General features: G+C 40.6%; 1 protein-coding gene across 3 annotated transcripts in view; it reads right to left on the reverse strand.

Moving 5' to 3' along the window:
* EFNA5 (ephrin A5) overlaps positions 1 to 17,619 on the reverse strand; it is a 288,170-nt gene extending 270,551 nt beyond the window's left edge. Inside the window, exon 1 of one of the 3 annotated variants that reach the window (XM_021084603.1) lies at positions 11,830 to 17,619. In XM_021084603.1, the coding sequence (XP_020940262.1) occupies positions 11,830 to 11,954 (125 nt within the window). In that variant the 5' untranslated portion in view covers positions 11,955 to 17,619. Of the gene's footprint in view, positions 1 to 11,081; positions 11,775 to 11,829 lie in introns of those variants that run through there. The other 2 variants (XM_021084601.1, XM_021084602.1) reach the window with 2 other exon arrangements.

Genomic DNA, 20,038 nt, shown 5'->3' on the forward strand with positions numbered 1-20,038 from the left:
GACTGGTAGGCCTTAAGACAAATAACTTGCCCTCATACACATACTAAGCCATTCAAGGAATTGTAGAACTACACAGAAAGTTCAGGGTAAATACAACCAATAGCCCTGGAGGAGGAGGCAGAAGTAAGCTCTCTTCCCAATGACTTATCTAGCACCTTGCTGCCCAGGCCAGCAGCCTCAATATCACCTGGGAGCCCACCAGAAATGCAAAATGCCAGGCCCTGCCCCAGATCTACTAAATCAAAAATCTGTATTTCAACAAACCCCCCAGAGGGCCTGTGTGTACATTAGTATGTGAAAAGCAGTAATCGCTGACTAGACAGCTTCATGATGGCAGGGGTGTCGTTTACATACTGTATTTCCAGTACCAAGAACACTACCAGGTCCACAGTGGACACTGGATAAGTATTTGCTGAATAAATCCAGATGTGAAGATTTCTTATAGTAGTCTCTACTCTGTACTGTAATTATGCGTACACAACTCATAAATGTACACAAAAGTGCAAGTTCCTTAAGGGTACAGATGCTTATTCTTCTCCAAATCCACTGTATGTATGCCTTCCACTATGTACACATATATCGCTCAATGAATATTTTATCAATTGTAACTTTTAGATATTCAACATAGGAATATAACACTACTGTTATTTACTTATAACAGTGCTTTAATGTGAAAACTTTGGAAAACTAAGTTTAAATCAATATATAACTCCTGAATTTGCCCATTTGGCTTTGGTTTGTAATACAGTAAAGAGAATTCACCCAAGGAACCAAAACAGTAATGGAAAACATTATATGGGGCCAAGTCCTGATTCTGTGTGGTACCAGAGAACAGGAAAGGCATGGCTGATTGAAATCCAAAACTGATTCCTAAACCTCAAGCTATTCAATAGCCTCAAAGTCTTTTCTTACCAAATCTTGCACGAAAGTGGCTAAGTTTCAGAAATGTCATTTTTTAGGTGTGTTTTCTTTTTCACATCCACCTACTGAACAATGAAATGGCCAAAGCCATCCAAAAAAAAGTGACAGAGAGATGGTTATCATCCATGATAAACATAGTAATTAATCCTCGAATAACCAGATACCAATACAAAATACTAGAGCTAAGTAAAGATATAACGATTTGTAAAAAAAAAAGATCATTACATAATAAATAATGAAATACAACAGCATACCTGTGTCAATAATAGGACCATTCCAAAATGATACTCAAAATAAGAAGATATTTAGTCATAAATACGGCTGATTATCTTAGACCATATTTTAAAAAGACAGGAACCCTCTCCCCAAGAAAAGGCAGGACAGGAACCCTCTCCCTCAAAAATTTTCTTTGTTTTTATATTAACTGAATTAAATCATCCTCCATATATACTTTTTTGCTTTAGGAAACCCGTAGTTTTAAATTAAGCTATGAGGTATATCTGACCCAATATGTATATATTCATATGAAATACCGTGTATACATATACACACTCCCATACACACACACACACACACTGTCATGTTGTTGTTTTCCCAAGAGTATGGTTGACAATGGTGATAGCAGAGTGTGTAATTAGTTTTCATTGTTCCCTTGACAGCTATAGTTCTATACAAGCCCCTTTTCTTTTTAGGTTGTAAATGCTATGGAAAAAATACACTAATAACAGGCATTTAATTATGGGTCCAGCAACCATAGTAGGAACATTGCCAGAAGAGAATGGAACTTCTGGGACAGCAAAAACATATATTTTGGGGGGGTTGTCCCTTGATATAATAATTCTTAAAATATTGATGGCAGGCATATGATAGAAACAATTTTTAATTTCTCCCCAAGTCTCCATCAACAATAAAGTATGTATACAATGCTACATCAATATTAAAAGCAAGAATACTATCATATCTGTAATAAAATATTAATAAGAATAAAAGCATTGCTTATTAATGGGCAAAATATGTAAAGAGTACTTTCACATTTTGATATCTCAGTGAAGAGTAAAAAGATTCAGTTTCAAGTTTGGTTTTTTGCTTTGCTATTCACAGATGTAAAAAAATCAGCACTTGTGATATCAAATATCTGGGTGCTATATTCCCTGAGGCTTACTTCAATTTGCTTTATACAGTATTTAAAATAAGGCATTCCCCGACTTGCTGTCATGGCAGACACCAGATCTGTCACTGAGGTCCTTTCTCGCCTGATTAATTAGTAATTGGGAGACACATTTTGGCAGCTTTCATTTCCCTATTATTTTCTTTAGTTTGACACAAAACCCTGTCAGGAGCACCATGATTTGAACTGTACCCCTCTTAGTGCTGGGTCACTAAATTTTAATAAATGGAGCCCCTGCCAGAAAACTACCGAAATAGGCATAAAAGTTTATTGAAGCAGTAACAGTAAACAAATATATGAAGAAAATACTGAATGCCACAGTATCTAAAACATTAATGGTCTGTCTGAACCCAGGGGTTACTGGCGAGATTGCAAAGCAGAGGCTAAAAGAAAAGGCCCTTAACAAAACCACCGCTTTCATCTGTCTTTAAAAAAAAATACATATTAGCTAAATAAAGCAGACAAACACTTTATTGCAACAGAACCACCCATCCGAGCCCCCTCCATTCTCCAGCCCCAATGAAAATAAATTTGGGGGAAGGCAAAGACTGATAGTGACTCCCAGGATACAGAACCCATCCAGAAGTCACAAAAGCTCTGTTTAAGCCAAAGAAACATTTTTCATAAAAGCTAAGGTGAGGAACTTAAAATTGAAGCTAAAAAGACTGAGACTTCGGAGAGCTGCAAAGAGCTACAGAATCAGTTTCAGGGTCTCCAACTAGAGTGTCAGTCACTTCAGAAAGTGCTGCTACGATGGTGGCTCAGGACACTTGTGTGCCACGGCAGTGGCCATGCTGTGTGGGTCAGAGGTCACAGCTTCCACATTCCGACATCTGTCTGTATTTTCTTGCCCTGAAACAATATAAGGGGAACTAGGCTCATTTGTTCCCACTTTGTTTAACCTAATTGTTAAGCACAAAAGATAATCTCCCCAGATTTAGAATTATTTTTCCTCTTTTTCCTATTCCCATGTGTCTCCATAAAATTAAATACTATTTTTAAAAACTTAACCAAAAGTTATTACCCTGTATATTATTAAAGTTAGGTAAATGTGGCAGAGCTATGTATGCCACTGGCGTCTATGTATCAGAAAACATCAACTATCAGGCCCACCACCATTGAAATCTAGATAACAATTAGCACTATAATTATCTGACCAAAGTAAGCCATGATTTGATTTGACTCAAACCACAAAACTGCATTTTTAACAGGAGAAACTTTCATTTACTTTCACAATATGTATTTTCACAGGAAGAAGCAAGCACAAATTGTTAATGATAGCTTCTACATACATAAATAAATCACTAATCAAACTAGAATGGACACTCTGGCATCTTAGAAACAGCAAGGAAAAACAAAAGTATTTGTCAGTTCATTTAAAGCAAAAAAGGTCACTTTGAACACTTGGTTATTTTAGTTCTCTCCATCAGCCAAAGAAAAACAGATGACGGATAGCTGAGGAAAGGGTTTGGGTACAAAAACTGTCCTCTCCGACCTGGACTTGAATGAGAAGTCCATGAGATACACACTCTATCGTTAAAACATGAACTTTATTTACTACCTTTACATTGTATCTACAACCACCAAAAATCCTAGTTCTAAGGAACTGAAGCAATCTGTGGCATAAGAAGTATTCAATCTGTGCCAGGTTTAATCACACTGACTGAGTCAGGTTATTTTGAAATTAATCGTAAGAAGTTCTGTTTTTATACGGGAATAATGTTGCCAGCCATCGTCAAACAGATGCAGTGGCAAGAAGCATAGTATAAATTTTTGGTAAAGTTTACTAGGCCACATGTTCCTCCAAATGTACTCAGAAATACAAAACATGGTGGGAAATATAACAGACTCAATTAGTATATGCTCATAATTTTTAATAACAAATATGAATTTACTTCCCAAATTATTTTCGATAAGAACCCACAAGAATGAGAGAGTGAGAGCCTGTCTTCCAGGGACAAGAATCTCTGGCTTCCTAAAGCACCCCAAATGCTTCATTTCTGGAGGGAACTACATTTTTAGCAGTACCACTTAGTAGATAGAGAAAGATTCCTGGTACCGCTGAGCAATTTGGAAAAAAAAAAGTCAACCAACAAATAAAAAAGACTACTTAGCACAGTCAGAAAAACGCAAGTCAGGACTGGGGGGGGAGGGCCGCTGATAAGAGAGGCTGTTAATATATTACTTAGAAATTAACAATAGATGATAAACTTCAAAAGGAGCATACATATGTAAACATGGTACAGCCCAACATGTAACATGAAATTATAATATGCCTGGGTTTAAAATACATTACTACTAAGTTAAAATACCCTCTCTTTGTCAACCAAATACAAGAAGATAGCATGTCGGTGAGTTCACAGATAAGACAGACCTTTAAATGTAGAGCCCTGCCAAAATGATTATAAAGTGGTTCAGTCCTTTCCTAGCGTCCATACTCATTTCCGGACCATTTTCATGAAAGAAATAAAATCGGTCTTAAAACAAGATGGCTGCTTCTAGGGGGAAAGAAAAGAAACGCTGATTTAACCCGAAAGCCAAAAACCGAGCTTTTCTAAATCAAGAAACAAGAACTTGGGCATATTTTTTTCCTCATCTCCAAGTCTATAGTCACGCACTTCCACATGGAAATCTATGGAGTATGCTTTTCAGTTACTGGAAATTATTAATAGTAAAAGCAATTTTTTAAAAAGGTCTGATCTTTGTATGCTAATGATGTGACTGTCCAATGCAAATGCATGGAAATGTGACAAAACCCAAATCCCCACTTATACTTCATACCAGAATCATGATCATCAGTCATGAAAATCAGGTCACTTGAGAAGCAGTAGCATCAATAGTATCAACATCTTATAGTTCTTACAGAATTCCATCGTAAAATGCCCAGAGATAGCCAGTTACTAACGAATCAACGGTATTTGGCGTTTTAAAGTTAGCATCCTGGGACCTGAGGTCTTAGACAGCCTCCGCTGTAATTGTACTCTGATGACGTTCCTTGACACGAGTGGCAGATTAATTCTATGACATATACATAAAAACTAAAAACAGTTTTGCCCATTTTGAAATAATTTTTCAATAGTTTTTTTTAAAGATCACTCAAAACTATTTTTATTTCTCACTTGAGAGGAAAATAAGACCTGACAGTAACATTTTCTTCAACCTGTCAAGTGTCAATTGCGTGAAGATGTTTCTAAAGATGACAAAGGTTTATTTTTCCTTATTGAAAATGATAGAATTTTACCTGAGTGAAAGCTGAGCTAACCATCACTGTGGTACACCACTGTCTCGCAGCAACTAGCTAACTCAAGGAGGAGTTTTCACTATTTTAAAATAATGGTTTTATTGAAATGCATGGCTCCCTGTTCAAATACTATATTCAACAGCCTCAAAGTCAAGAGTTTCCATCCACACACATTTCAGATTAGAAAATAATGTAGAGAGTTCAGTAGTTCACAATAAATCCTTCAGAGTACAATAAGGAGTAAAATATAAAGAACGTTTTTCGCCAATGCTCAAAACTAGGCATAATAGTTATAACACAGAAAAACCCATATTACTACTTTTTAATTTTAAACTAAGTGGTTCTGTGTCATTGTGCTGCCTTGTTTATAACTGACGATTTTGAAAACATAAATGCAGGCAAATTTCAGAGGAAACAGATCTCCTGGTAGTGAGTAATATCCCATTCAGAAACAGTAGAAGTTCAAATTAATCACGAGAAACTTTTCTACAAAACAGCTCAGGATATAGTTGAGAAGGAGACTAAAATATAAATCTAATAATATAAATCAGGCCCTTAAAAGAGACAGTAATTTATTGATGTTTAGCTGTCTAAGACCACCATCATAAGACAAATTACTAAAAGTGAATATTAATATCTCATTTCTTATACTCCTCTGAGAGGCTTTTATACCTGAATATGAAGGTGTTACCTGTCACAAATGATCAAAAGGCAATTTTTTCTCAGTTTGGAAGACTGGTCCTGACTGAGTGTCCTGGATAAGTGGCCAGGCCTTTCTCACTGTACTTTAGGGACCTACAAACTGCCTTTTAAACATGGACATTCTAATCAGGGCTGCTATTTTAACAGTTTGTATACTGTTTCTGAAAAGAAAATCAATTACATGGCATCAGCTAACAAAGAGTGGTTCATTACTTAAAATTTCATAGCTTTTTAAAATTCTCATTACTGCTGGAGGTTATTCAAAACAACTACAAAAAAAAATGAAGAGTGTTGAAGGGTATTAAAAAAAAAAAAAACTATTACTCAAGTGAATTATATTGGGAAAAGAAACAATAAACAATAAACCAAGTGCTACCCACATGTAAAATTCTCTTCTTAACACATTCTTATGTTTTGTTCACTTTATATTTTAATGTTTCCTCTTTCTCAAAAGTACATTCTTTTGGCATATACTCCTAAGCTTCCGAAGACCAAGACTCCTGAAGGACTAATTGTATTCATTCATTTTCTTGGCCCAGCATGAAGCTAGTAGCTTGCTAGGCTCATAGCAACAGGGGAGAAGAGGAAGCGCTCATCTCTATCTGTTCTTATCCAACAGGAAATCAGGCCAGTGGACAGAATGCAATGGGATGCCTCTTCAAACAGCAACTTGCAAGATTAAATGGCAAGAAATTCACAAGGTTAATTTGCTCCCCCTGCCCAAACTAAGTGCTCCTTCCAAATCTGATCCTCAACCTTTAAGTTGGAAGCCTCTAAAGCTACTGATTATCAGCCAGAACACACATGGCAACAAGATATTCCTTCAGTGAACCAATGGTTTAGTTAACACCACTACAATCAACGAACAGGGAGTAATGAACTACTGAAGGCTCTCTCTGATTCTTTTAATCATAAGGAGTTTATTGACCCTAGTCTTACACTGGAAACACCAAATGAGACTGTACAGCTAAGTGTGCTTCAAACAGCCAGTGATGTTCCAGGCCCCTAAGAAAAAGGCAGCTATTTCTGAGAGCTTATTATGAATATATAACACAATGCATAAAATCAATGGAACATAACATTTCAGTAACTTGTTTTGCCTTCAAATCTCTATAGAAAACTGGCCAAAAATAAAAACCACACTTTTCTTCTACAAATTTCTAGATGCAAAAAAGCGTAAAAGGAAGAGGATTCATTTCATGTCTCTTACAAGTAAGGGCAAAAACATAGGCTATCAATGCCCATCATACTGCTTTATTTTTATCCAGATGTTTACACAAACTCTGATATAAATATCGAAATAAAAGAATCATCCCATTATATCTAATAACATTGATCTATTACACTGAGGTTGAGAGTTAATAAAGTTGAAAGAGTCTAAGTAATTGCTTTTATTAAAGAATTTTTATGTTTCTAATATAGGAAATATTATTTAAAACACTTAAATCTTTAAAAATAAAGTTAATCCTTGACAAGGTCGGTGATGAAACTCATTCAAAACCAAGATCAACTCTCCAACTTTCTTCAAAACAAGTTCTTAGATTTGAACTAAATTGATTTTATTTGTTTGTCAGTGGGAAAGGCACAGTACTGGTATACTGGGGTAAGTACAATAAAACACTGGTGGCTCAGATTTTGCAAAATCAAACAAGTGAATTTTGAAAGAGGAAAAATACGTAGGGGCTATAATTAGGAAAAACTGCTTCTCTCTACATATTCACATACGTAAGATCTATATACTGCCTGGAAGATTTGGGAATGTTGACCTAAAATTCACATCACTTTCACAACTACGAGATTACATGATAGAAAAACTAAACAGTGTCAATTACCTGCTGCCCTAACATGAAATGTTTAATTTACAAGTCCAGAGAAAACTTATGATTAGGTTGAAATTCAGAAAATCCCAGATGAATTACAGACTTTTTTTTCCATAAGAGAATAACATGTTAAATTGGTAATACTCAAACCGTACTGAGGAGAATCAGCATCTTAAAGTATGCTGGTTATATCTGCCGCTGTATTATTTTACTATTCCATTCATTAATGCCAAACCAGTAGGAGACATGTTTAATTATCCTAGCATCATTTTGATAACTGGTCAAATGAATCCAATAACTTTACAATATATATAGCATTTGAAAGAATATTCTCTTTGGAAGGACCAAAGTGTTTATAACATGCTTCAGATTAAAAGGCTTATTACTGATACTGAGTCATCTCTAGCTTTATAAACGTAACTACTAAGGGAGAACATAAAGAAAGTTTTTATTATTGAAAGTCTTTTTAAAAGTCACTTAAAAGCTCTTTACATTATTAAAGAAATTAGGGACAAATAGTAAGAGTCTCCTTGATTTGGATTTTCATTATTCAAACTTACTTAGTAATAGGCCAGTTCAGAATTGAGCATAACATTAAAAAGACCTTTCTGCTACACTCACTAGTTAGGTGAAACTGATACAACTTTTCAAATGTTTAAACAGGAAAGATGCATTTATGAAAATGTTACATATTTCCATTCAGACTGATAGGTTTCAGTTGCTGTTTTAGAGATCTGGAGCAAGTCAACATATAAAATTAGTGTGGCCCACCTCCGAATAATAAATATTGACAATTAATAAGTTACCATCATTTGAAAACTGAACATCTAATTTCCAGAAGTGAATACCTGGGAAGACAGATTCTAACAGCAAAACTATCAAATGGCAAATAAGTTTTATATTTTTTCTTCTGTGGACTTAGATCTTTGGATGCTTATGATACTGCAGAAGTCGGTAATGAAACCCAATGCAGCTGATAAACTCCTGTGACTACACAAGTTACAAAATGAGATATCGAAACTCTGGGATCAAGGTGTAATACCCACTTTTAATTTTATCTAAACATAATTTCAAATCAAAGTACTGGTGAGTATTTATACTTATTGGTATAAGCTAAAGTGTATTTACTTAATTTTGCCACAGCATCCATTTATTATCAGCTTAATGTGCCCAGTGAACTTTCCTTCTAAGAGAAAAATGTTTTAAGTCTATTTAAGTTGCAATTAAAGTTCTCTATTTTTTTCCAGAAGACTGAAGTCCTCTGGTAATATTACTTTAGCAAGATCTTAAAAGACAGGATTTGTGTAAAACCAAAAGGCATAGCTACCTTATGCTATAAAATGATAAGAGATATGAAGGAATATAAAACATTAAATTTTAAAATTTAGTAGACCCCTACAAATTGTCTAAAACAGTTCTTCATTACCTTTTTGATAATCTGTGTTTCTTTCTAAGTCACTTATTTTGCATTTGGCTCCTTTTAAATTACATCCAAGCTGACTTTTCTTAATTCATCCAAAAAAAGGCACCATCTCATTCAACATTTCTAAAATAAATCTGCCTACCAATTCCTACTTTTAAAATTATAATTTTTTAAAGTAAGTTTTTCTGCATTAACCTATGAAGATAAACACATCCGCAAACCCCTAAGAATAAGTTAGAGCTGAATCTAACTTATTCATCATTCTTTCACCATTATCAAATTGATAATGGCCAAATAGAGAGGTATTTCCACAAACTTCAAATTAGAATCCTGACTTACGAATACTCATGGTATTTTAAAATTCTACAGATTAACTTTGGGCAGGTTGAAAGCCACCATGGCATCCTGAGCAGAAGAGTTTTCTGCAGGCAGGGCAAATCTATTAAAAAACATGACCTGTAACAAAAATCAATGTGCTAATCTCAAACCAAACAACAGTATCAAAAAGCATAAAACAGAGATAACCTAAGATAAAATGTCCTCGAACTAACTCAGACTAGCTTGACAGGTTAAGAAGGAGGGGAAGAGTGGGGATGTTGCTGACTCTGTTTTATCCCAGGATGCCTGAAATACCCATATATCCAAATAAATTAACACCATGAGAAAAGATTCCACTGTGAAGTTTGGAGTGGGAAAGAAAAGACAAGCCAGAGCCAAATGTCCCAAATTCAACTAACTAATTTCACTGTCGTTTTATTTAAAAGGCCTAAAGTTTAGAAATATAAAAATATAAATTCCTCTCTTTCGTATAGGCTGCCTAATAAAGCCCAAAGGGGAATAAAACCAACATAATGAGACTTGCTTTTAACGCCATCACAACTAGAAAGCTTGCTCTATTTGTCTTGTCAGCTTTAATAAAAGGCATCTCCTCTGGCAGGATGGCTTCTCTTTCTCTTTTCCTAATAGTGGCAAGTGGCATGTCAAAGAAGAAATAGTCTCCCATCCCACCACCCACCTCCAGGAGCCTTTTTTTCCCAAATTTGGAGGGATGTCTCCACTTGGGCCAGGCGGTTTTATCAGGACTTGGGCTACCTGAGTGTAATTATCTTTCCTGGGGAGCAGGGTGGGGAGACTCTTTCCCCCTGCTTGGCAACTCGTGGACCGCTGGTGAGGAAATCTGCCCATCTTCATCAGAGAGGACATTACTTCTAGCAAGGGGATCCCTCCCATGCCTGCATAACAAAGGAAGGCGGGAGGCCGGCGGAGAGCCACCGGGAGGTAGGAAAAACTGGAGGCGTCCGCAGCCCCCCTCTCCTCAGGCGCGCAGGGCGCGCAGCAACTACAAACTCTCCCCTTGGCCTCCCGCCTTTCTCCTCCCAACTTCCACTTCAGCCCCGGGAAAAACCTGGGATTTTAGGAATAATCGATGTTATTTCCTTCCTCCTCGGCGGGCACTGAGACCAACCCACAGCTGGAAGCTGGCCTCGGTCCCAGAGAAGCAGAGCAATGTGGGCCCAGCGGGGCCGACCGCTGCCGGGAGAAAGTAGGTCTCGGACCTGCTCTGGATCAGAAGGGGTCCGCCCGGCACTCTGGACAACCCCCACCCCTACCCACTTCCACAGTCCGTGAACAAGGAACGTGTGCAGGTGGCCTGGGACCAGCTGGAGACCTGGGCCGGCCCCCGGCACCCATCCTCTAGCCTCCCGAGCACTCCGCAGGCTTCAGGAACACCCGCAAAACGGTTCCAGGTAACCGCTCGTGTTCCTCCTGCTGCACACTGTCAGGCATCAGACGAAGGGCTCCCACCTCCTGGTTCGGCCAACTCCAGCAGCTAGCTCCGCACGCATGACGTAACCCGGCATTAGATCAAACTTTCTGGCACCTTGAGCCCACCGGGGGGTGGAGGAGGTGGGAGAATCCTCTCTACTGCCAAGAGCGCTGGGCCCAGACAGACCTAGTTGCCGGATGAATTCCTCGCAGTTAAAGAGGAAAATAAAAAATCTAAAGCTTCCGCTTCCCAGCCCCCCTCACTTCCCCCAGTCAGTGCGCTTTCTGAGCGCACCGGGAAAGGGGAAGGAAAAAATACAAAAAAAAAAAAAAAAAAAAAAACTTTAGGTATATTTGGCGGGTTCTCCCCGCAGCCTTTGAGCACCCATACTCCAAGCGAGAGCTCCTGGCGACGTGCACCCGGGGTTCCCTGTGCCCAAGACCTGCTCCTGGATCGAGATACTGGCCAGCCTGCCCGGGTGGGAAGCGAAGTCTCTACTCCCGAGCTCCCGCCTTTTGAGTCCCCCCACGCTCTGCATAGGCAGCGGCTCTGGGCACCTCCACTCACGCCCAGGGGGGCTCTGGTTCTCCGCCGCGCCTCAACAAAGAGGGGTGCGATGGATGCGCTTCGCGCGGCCGCCTGGAAAGCCATCCGCGCCCAGGCGACGCAGGCTCTGAGAGTGCGCGCCGCTGTCGGCCGATGCGCGCTGGTCCCCGGCGCCGCTGCTCCTTCCGCAGGGCCCCGAGGCCCGGGTAGCCCCGGCTCTCTGCCCCCCCGTTGCCTTACCTGGGGTTGCTGCTGTTCCAGTAGACGGCGTAGCGGTCGGCGACCACCTTGGAGCCCGGGTCCTGGCTGAACACACACATCCAGAGCACGAGAAACATCAGCGTCAACATCTCCACGTGCAACATCACGCCTGGCCAGCGGCGGAGCCCCCGACGCGCCACTCCGGGGAGAGAGCAGGGATCCAGAGGGAGGGAGGAAGTGAGGAAAGGGGAGAGAGAGAGCGAGGGAGCAGCAGCCAAATAAATATGAATAAATAAAAATGAAGAGGGGCCAGAAAAGAAAGAGGCGCACACCAAGCCGAGGAGGGGGAGGAGAGCGAGAAGAAAAGAAGGCGGTAGAGTGGGGGGAATAAAGACAAACTCGCACCCCCACTGGAGGGTTCAGGAGGAAAAAAGGAATCACAAGATGGAGCGAAGCGTGCGTGTGTGTGTGGTGGCGGCGGCGAGGGCGGGGGAAGGGGTGCCAAGCTGTGTCTCCGGCGGCGGCAGCAGGCCGGTCACCCCGGGAGAAGGAGGTGCGCGCCGGGCCGGGCGGCGGCAGCGCGGGTCGGGGCAGGCGGCGGCGCACGCTGCACAGTCACCGGGAGTTGCGCGCCACGGCCGCGGGGAGACATACACTGGCCCGCCGGGCCCCGCTCAGCGTCGGCGCCGCGGGCTGCTCACGGCTCTGCCGCCGCCCAGGGCCCTTGCACTGCGCCTCGCTTCGCTCCAAGTTACTTTGGCGGCCTGTGGGAAACTGCTGAAGGAGGGCTCCGTGTGGATGGGGGCTTCGCGCTTGTGGCCCCGGGAGTCTGCGGATACCCTTCCCCCGCCGCCTCTGTGCCTTAACCCGGTGACCCCCTGGAAATCTCGGCAGAGTCGTTGGTGCTGCGGGTTCGGGGCGGTGCGCCGAGAAGGGTGGGGATCTGGAGCCACAAACCCAGCCCCGCCGGCGTCCTAGAACTGGTTAAGCGGCAGCTAAGCAGGCGAGGAGTAGTCTTGCCTCGCAAACCTCAAAGAAAAGTTTGGCTTTTTCACGTCTTCCGGCAGGTCCTCCGGCTGAATCGGACTGCGGCGGCGGCGAGAGGCGACACCCCAGCCTCTGACGGGTCTCTGGGATTTCTCGCGCGTGCTTTTCTTGGCCAGGAATGAGTGTACCAGAGGTTAGAAACCAGCCAGCTAGGCGGAGCTGGGATGCCGAAACCTGCAGGACGCGGCCAAGCCAACTGTTCGGCTGGAGAGCGGGAGGGGAAACAATCACTTTCAAATGAATCCCTCTAACTCTTGGATGGGCTGATGTCAGTCTCCGATCGCTTTTCGGGAGCAAACTGAGCCCCCAGACGCGGTGCCAAGAGCCCTGCGTGAGCTCTCAGAAGTGTCTCTGCGACTCCGACTGGTCCGACCCCAAGCCCGGCAACTTGTAGAGATGCATCAATCAGTTTTGAAATGCGAAAGGAGAAAAAAGAGAGAGAGAGAGCGCACGAGCGTGTGGCACCTCCCCGATGACTACATCAGAAAACCTCCCCGTTCCTCCCGCAGCTGCTCCTCTTTCCCTCCTTGGTCACAGCAGCAGCAAGAGGTGAAAACCACCAACAGAATCCACAAACCTTTACCAGGCGGGAAAATAAACTTGAGTGCAGCAGCACCAGCCCAAGCAGCCCGGGAGGAATTGAAACGACTGGCGAGAAGTGGAAAGGGGTAAAAGTCAGTTTTGCAAAAGAGAAAAAAGAGAGAGAAAAAATGCTTTATGGGAAAAATCTCCCCGGGCACGCCCCCTCGTTAATGACCTGCGTGTAAAGCCGACAGCAGCCGCGACCCAGCAGCAGCAGCCACACCGGAGCTCGAGGCCGCGCGCGTGAACGTGGACGAGGGCGTCGAGAAGGGGGGGGTGGGCGTGTAGCACAGGGCGCGGGGCAAGCAGGCTGCGCGAGCGCGGGTGTGAGCTCCGGACGGAGAGGGGGAGGCGCCGCCAGCCCGCGCCCAGCCAGCGCTGCTGCCGCCGGGCCCGGGTCATGTGGGCTGCTTTTTTTTTTTTTTTTTTTTTTTTTTTTTCCTTGCAGTTTACTTGGGAAGGGGTGGGGTGGCTGGAGCAGCCAGTCAGGGAACGGCCTGCTGTTTGCTTACAGATCGGGTTTTTTTTTTCTCTCTTTACTCCAACCGGATTGGTCTGCTCCACGAGAAAGAGGCGTTTTCCTAATCTCCTCCCTTCTCCACGCCCTCTGCCCCCCTCCCGGCCCCACCTTCCAGAAACCTGACTAATTGAATTACTGGGAGTGCCGAGGCGCCTTCTCCTCCGCCCAAATCCAGCAGTCGCGCGTAACCCTTTGGATGCTGACTTCCTTCTGGGCTGAGGAGTGATTTGACATCTTTTCACCTGAGAGTAGGGTCTTTCCGTTACAAAGGAACTGTAGCCGGAGAATCGAAATCTGTCTCCTTGACCCCTCAAGTGACAGGAAGTCCCAGGAGCCGGCTGGCAGGGAACCATAGTAAATACGTGTTCTTGTAAATATCTGTCCTGTTCTTCAGCCTGGCACCGAGTTATCGGGAAACCTGAGCATTTCTCATGTGCCTTTCAACTCCCATCTTGCTACCAGGGATTTAAAGGTTCATGAGCAGCGAGCAAGATTTTTCTTTAAATTCTTATTTTTTATTTTTTAATCGAGAAAATCACAGTATAAAATTACAATTCATTGCGAACCTTTGGCAGGAAGGAAGTGAACACAGCGGCGACCAACTGAATTACCTTACACCTTTACTATTTCAACTCCGAGGTTGACTCGCTGCTCTCTCCAAAAGAAAAATGCTTTGAAAGAATCCGGTGCGGGAGAAATGGAGGTCAGGGAAGGAGTTCTTTTATTATTGGAAAAAGGCCTTGCCTTCCTGGGTTTCTAGAAAATGTTGCAGCACCTCGGCCGGGCCGCCAACATCGCGCGATCGCCTGACAGCCGAGACGGTCCCCGCGCTTTGGGACACGTCCTGGTGTCCTCCAGCGACCAGTAAACTAGCCCTACGCCCGGGCGCTGCGCGGTTGCAAACCCTCGAGACTCGCCCTCGTGGGATTCCGCGGGCTCGGTCCTGCGTGGTATTATTTTCTTTTTGCTCTCTAGGGAATCTGCTGCCTCACAGAGAAGGACTGATCCGAAGTAAGAAAGTAGCTTAGTTTTGCTCCCAAACCTGCTTGTTCTCCCCTTTACTTATTAGCCCAATAAAATCAAATACCACGTTCTTCCTCCTGCGCTTTCGAGTCGCTTTCCAGGCGCTTCAGAGCTGTTTGGAAGCGTGCAGACGCCCTCCAGTGGTGGGCTTGCAGTGCGCACCTAACGGGGGCTATTGCCTGTAGCTTGACCGGGATGAAGTTCTATGGAGAAAGAACAATACAGACTCTAGAGGAAAGGAACAGTCGACATGGGCATGGAATTACCTGGATGTTATGCGCTCCTGTCTAAAAGCTGAGTAGTTTCTCAATTATAGAAATTTTTCCTATCTGAAGAGATCTTGCAATTGTCCTAGAAAAGTTAACTCTTCTGTTGGTGACTGGATGTAAATTGCAACCTGCATAATTATAGATTGTGCTACAGGCCACCCTAACAAACCAAAAATATTCCTAAATTAAGAAAAAAAAACTCAAAATATTAACACAAATTCTTCTCTACTATTTCTACATTTCCCGAAATTCTAGCAGCAAGAAAGAAGCCAGAAGGCTTAACCTAGAGAAATGAAGGATAAGCTTTAATTTTTAAATCAAATTTTCATTTAAAACGTTGTTTCCTCCCCTTCTTCCCCTCCTAATCTTGCTGACGTTCAAGTTCCTGGCCTATTTTAGGATGCATTTGTTTTTTCTGTTGTAGGGAGGTTGCATTTCTTCCCTCAGCCTTCTGATAATAGCTTTAATAGGTGCTCCTATGACTGAGACAGTTTTGCAGGAAATATTCTGGACCCTTTTAAGGGACATATGTATCTTTAGGAAGATGAGAATTCACAACTCCTATCTAGGGGGAAATGCTGATCCTCCTCATCTGAGAGTCTTTTTAGTCAGGGAAATATCAGGTATCAGGGAGTTAGCAAGCTGGCTTCCTGTGGCATCAAAGCTGAAAGGAGTAAAGAAAAAGAAATCATATCCGCTTATTTCCTATTTGAAACACATACTGTAAGCAAATGTGAAAAATCAACATATCAAAAGAATATGGATGTCAATATTTTAAATGTTTCTAATTTTTAGTCTGGATAGTCCCATTTGAAGCAGAAAAAAAAAATCATATGTTATAGTTTTCCTATAATGATTCAAGGAGCTAGAATAAAAGGCATTGGAATTTGCAACTGTTCAGAACATAATTCAAACGTCTATGAGAAATAATTCATAAACTTGAATCAAATGCCTCCATCTAGAATTATATATCTAAGTAATTATTGATATTGGAGTAACTAAGTGACAATATGATAGATACACTTAGATAAAGTTTGAAGAGAGCTATTATTAACTGTATACTTATCACTAGATAATGTGACTTTGTCTCTTCAGGAAAATATACAAGTGATGTGAATTTATACAAATCAGCATTATATAAAATTATTATGATCAGCCCAGTGTCAGAAGCAATGATACTGGCCTTTAAAGGACAAGTGCAATTTTGCCAAGTATAGAAAGAGATTCAGGTGTGTCAGAAAGAAAATAGCAAGAAGCTCAAACATGGAGGAATAACAGTTCAGGGAGTGTTCAAAGGCTTTGAGTTCAACAAGATTGAAACAAGGTTGTAGGGAGCTGAGACCTGAAAAATTGGTTAGTAAAATGGCTGTTTTCTAAATATATTTGGATTTAAAGCTACAGGTAAGAGAGATCACTTGTGGTTTTAAAACAAATCACACTGAAGCAATGCCTCAAATTAGAACACAAATGGGGAATGATCGATTGGTTAATTTTTGGGCTTGACCTATCTAGGTGGGTGTTCTAACGTAGGCTGTGAATCACCTAAGGAGCTTTTTTTAAAAAAATAAAAACAAAAACAAAACCAAAAAGAACCATGCCTGGCCACCACTCCTTGTTTTAGTTAGTTAAGGGTGGGGACCTGGGATCTGTAATTTTTAAAAGCTCCCCAGGGAATTTTAATCAGCAGAGAGGATTGCAAATCACTGATGTAGGTAATTTATTTTTACATTAACTACTTCAATATTTTAGGCAAAAAAGTAAGCTCCATACTAATTTCTCTAGGGAAATGTCCCAACTAACCATCAAGGCAGGAATGTTGATACATCTAAAAACTAAATTAATGATCCTCTCTACGAAAATGAAGTGATACTTTAAAAATGATTTCTACTTGACACAAAATAGAATGCCATCTCTAAGATGTGATTGCAGGGCAAAGCTTACTTTTTTATTTTTTCAAAGATGACTTTTAAATATGGATTCATCTTCACTTTTAGAGTAGTTTGGACTTCCTTTTTGTATTAGCTGCCACCAGATAGAAGTGGAGATCTACTGAGTCAAGTGTCCAAACAAATAAATGAAACAAGATAGTGAATCAGACCCCACAGTCCACAGAGGAGTAACTCTTGTTTAATATAGCAGTTAAATTAGAACTGATACCCAAAAGAACTAACAAAGGAAATAAACTCAAGAGCAAACACTAAAGAAATAATCATTAGACCCCTCCCCCACAAACCAAAACTTTCTAACAGGTGACTAACATACTGGCCTTTAAGCTAACCCTGCTGTTTTCCTAGAAACTGAGAATTCATTTCAAAGTCTTATGAACCCAGGTTCTATCACCAAACTGTCACCCAGCTATCCTGTGCTCAGACTATTTGAAGTTATTAATGAAGGCGTCCCCCCTCTTCACCCTCTTTTATAACGTTCTTCTCAGAATCTTTAGAAACAACTCTTCTCTTGTTTTTCTCTCCTTACAAACCTTAGGACATGCTCCTTTTCTATTTCTGATCTAGTTGTCTCTCTGGGGTGCAGCTTAAAAGGGGGAGAGTCCCTCTACTAAATAGAATTCCATGTCTCTATCCTCAGCTTGTGACCTTTAACTTCCATCATGAATTTTCCACTTTTTCCTCATTCTCTTTTTAATTGTCTGGAGTCTGTTTCACAGCATTCCTTCTCTTGAAGTCTGTAGGATAAGTAGAGGCCGTTTTACAAGTGGCTGAAACACCTTTTTTTTTTTTGTCTTTTTGTCCTTTTTAGGGCTGCACCTGCGGCATATGGAGGTTCCCAGACTAGGGGATGAATCCCAGCTGTAGCTGCTGGCCTACGCCACAGTCATAGCAACTCGGGACCCAAGTGGCATCTGCGACCTACACCACAGCTCACGGCAACACAGGATCCTTAACCCACTGAGCGAGGTCAGGGATGGAACCCACTGCGTCCTCATGGATGCTAGTTGGGTTCACTAACCACTGAGCCACAGGGGAACTCCCAAAACGTTCTTAAAGAGGCATTTTTAGAATGTCTTATTTATCAACTATCTATGTGCTGCTTTGCTCATTTCAAAACATAGTTTAAATAAGACATGCATAGCAAATTTTTAAATATACAGAATTTGGGGCAGTCATTTTGATAAACAACTAAACCATGTAATTAGGCATATATGTAAATATGTGTTATGTTTCTGTGTATTACAAATATGTATGTGCTTACATGTAATCTCAAAGGCAGCAAACAAGAACTAGTTGATTCAACCAGTTTCCACATCACTTTTCATTATCTAGACATCAGTATATATACCATAGCCAAAATTGGTAGGTGATATTAGTCCCATAAAAATGTTTGCATTGTCTTTTATTATTTGAACACATGTGTACTTTTACTGCTTTGTATTTCCCTTTTTCAAATTTTTAAATACAAATCACCAAGTAAAATCTATCTGCATTTTAAAAAATCTAATTGGGCTTATCAGACACAACTTAGAATAGATTTACAAGGAGATCCTGCTGAAAAGCATTGAGAACTTTGTCTAGATACTCATGTTGCAACAGAAGAAAGGGTGGGGGAAAAATATAATTGTAATGTATACATGTAAGGATAACCTGACCCCCTTGCTGTACAGTGGGAAAATAAATAAATAAATAAATAAATAATCTAATTGATCAACTAGCGTAAAATATACTATTCTAAAATGTCTTTTGTGAATTATTAAATAACACTGCATTCCTTGCTTAAAAGGATACACCTTACCATGAATGTGTATTATAAAAATAAAAAGTTTGTAAAGCTTGTTTTATTACAATGGCGATATAGATATCTATAGCATATCTTTATTTAAATAAAAAGATTGTAAGTAGCCTTTTCAGAAATAAATTTAACTTGTGCTTTTTTGCATATATATATTGTGTATATATGTATATATGCATATTATGTTGCATATTACATATAATACATATATATATACACACACACCAACTAATAATTAGGATACTTTTCTCCCACCAGCTCCAACTACCACCACCCAAAAAGCATGTAAGCTGTGTGTTTTTGTTTTTATATTCTTTTGTTTAGAGAACCCCTAATAGCTAGTATATCTTTTTAAAATTTCATTGATACTATTATATATATACACACATATATGTATAGCATAGTTATGAGCATATATACAGACAGAATTATTTTCAATCAATCTTCACCCAAGAGGTTCATCAACTTCTGTGAGAATTCTATTTAAAGACAAGCAGAGGATATAACCTTTAGTCAGTGAGCATGATGTCATGAAATAGGAAATGCTGTTTCTAATCCCCTTTTTAGCATTGACTTTACTTTTTCTCCCCAGATCTAAACTGCCTAAGCAAAGTAGAATTATGGCAAACTAAAGAACTCTTTCCTCAAATTATATGCATTTTTTTTCTTTAAGCCAAAATGCTCCTTTATGGGAATTTGTGTACTGGTATTTTTGGAGTGTGGATTTATTTTTGCAGTCATCTTAATAATTTTTTTTTTCATTTCTTTTGGCAATGGCAGAGATAATCTTTTAAAGTGTATTATTTATTTTTTAGGAAAAGTGTCCTCTTACTGCAGATTTATAACTCTAGTCTGAGACTTCCTAATACCTTATGCCAACATTGTAAATTTCATTGTGATGCCGTAAAGTTACAGTTAGGGTATAATTTTTAAAAGGCATTTCATTTTGCAGTTTGTGATAATAGTTATAAAGCTGGTCTCTATAGAAACCACTGTTAACTCATGATTTTAGAATATCAGATAATAATGCAGAGGATTATTGGCCAAAACTTTTAAAATGAAA

This window comes from Sus scrofa, chromosome 2, assembly GCF_000003025.6.
Source record: "Sus scrofa isolate TJ Tabasco breed Duroc chromosome 2, Sscrofa11.1, whole genome shotgun sequence".
NCBI lineage: Eukaryota > Metazoa > Chordata > Mammalia > Artiodactyla > Suidae > Sus > Sus scrofa.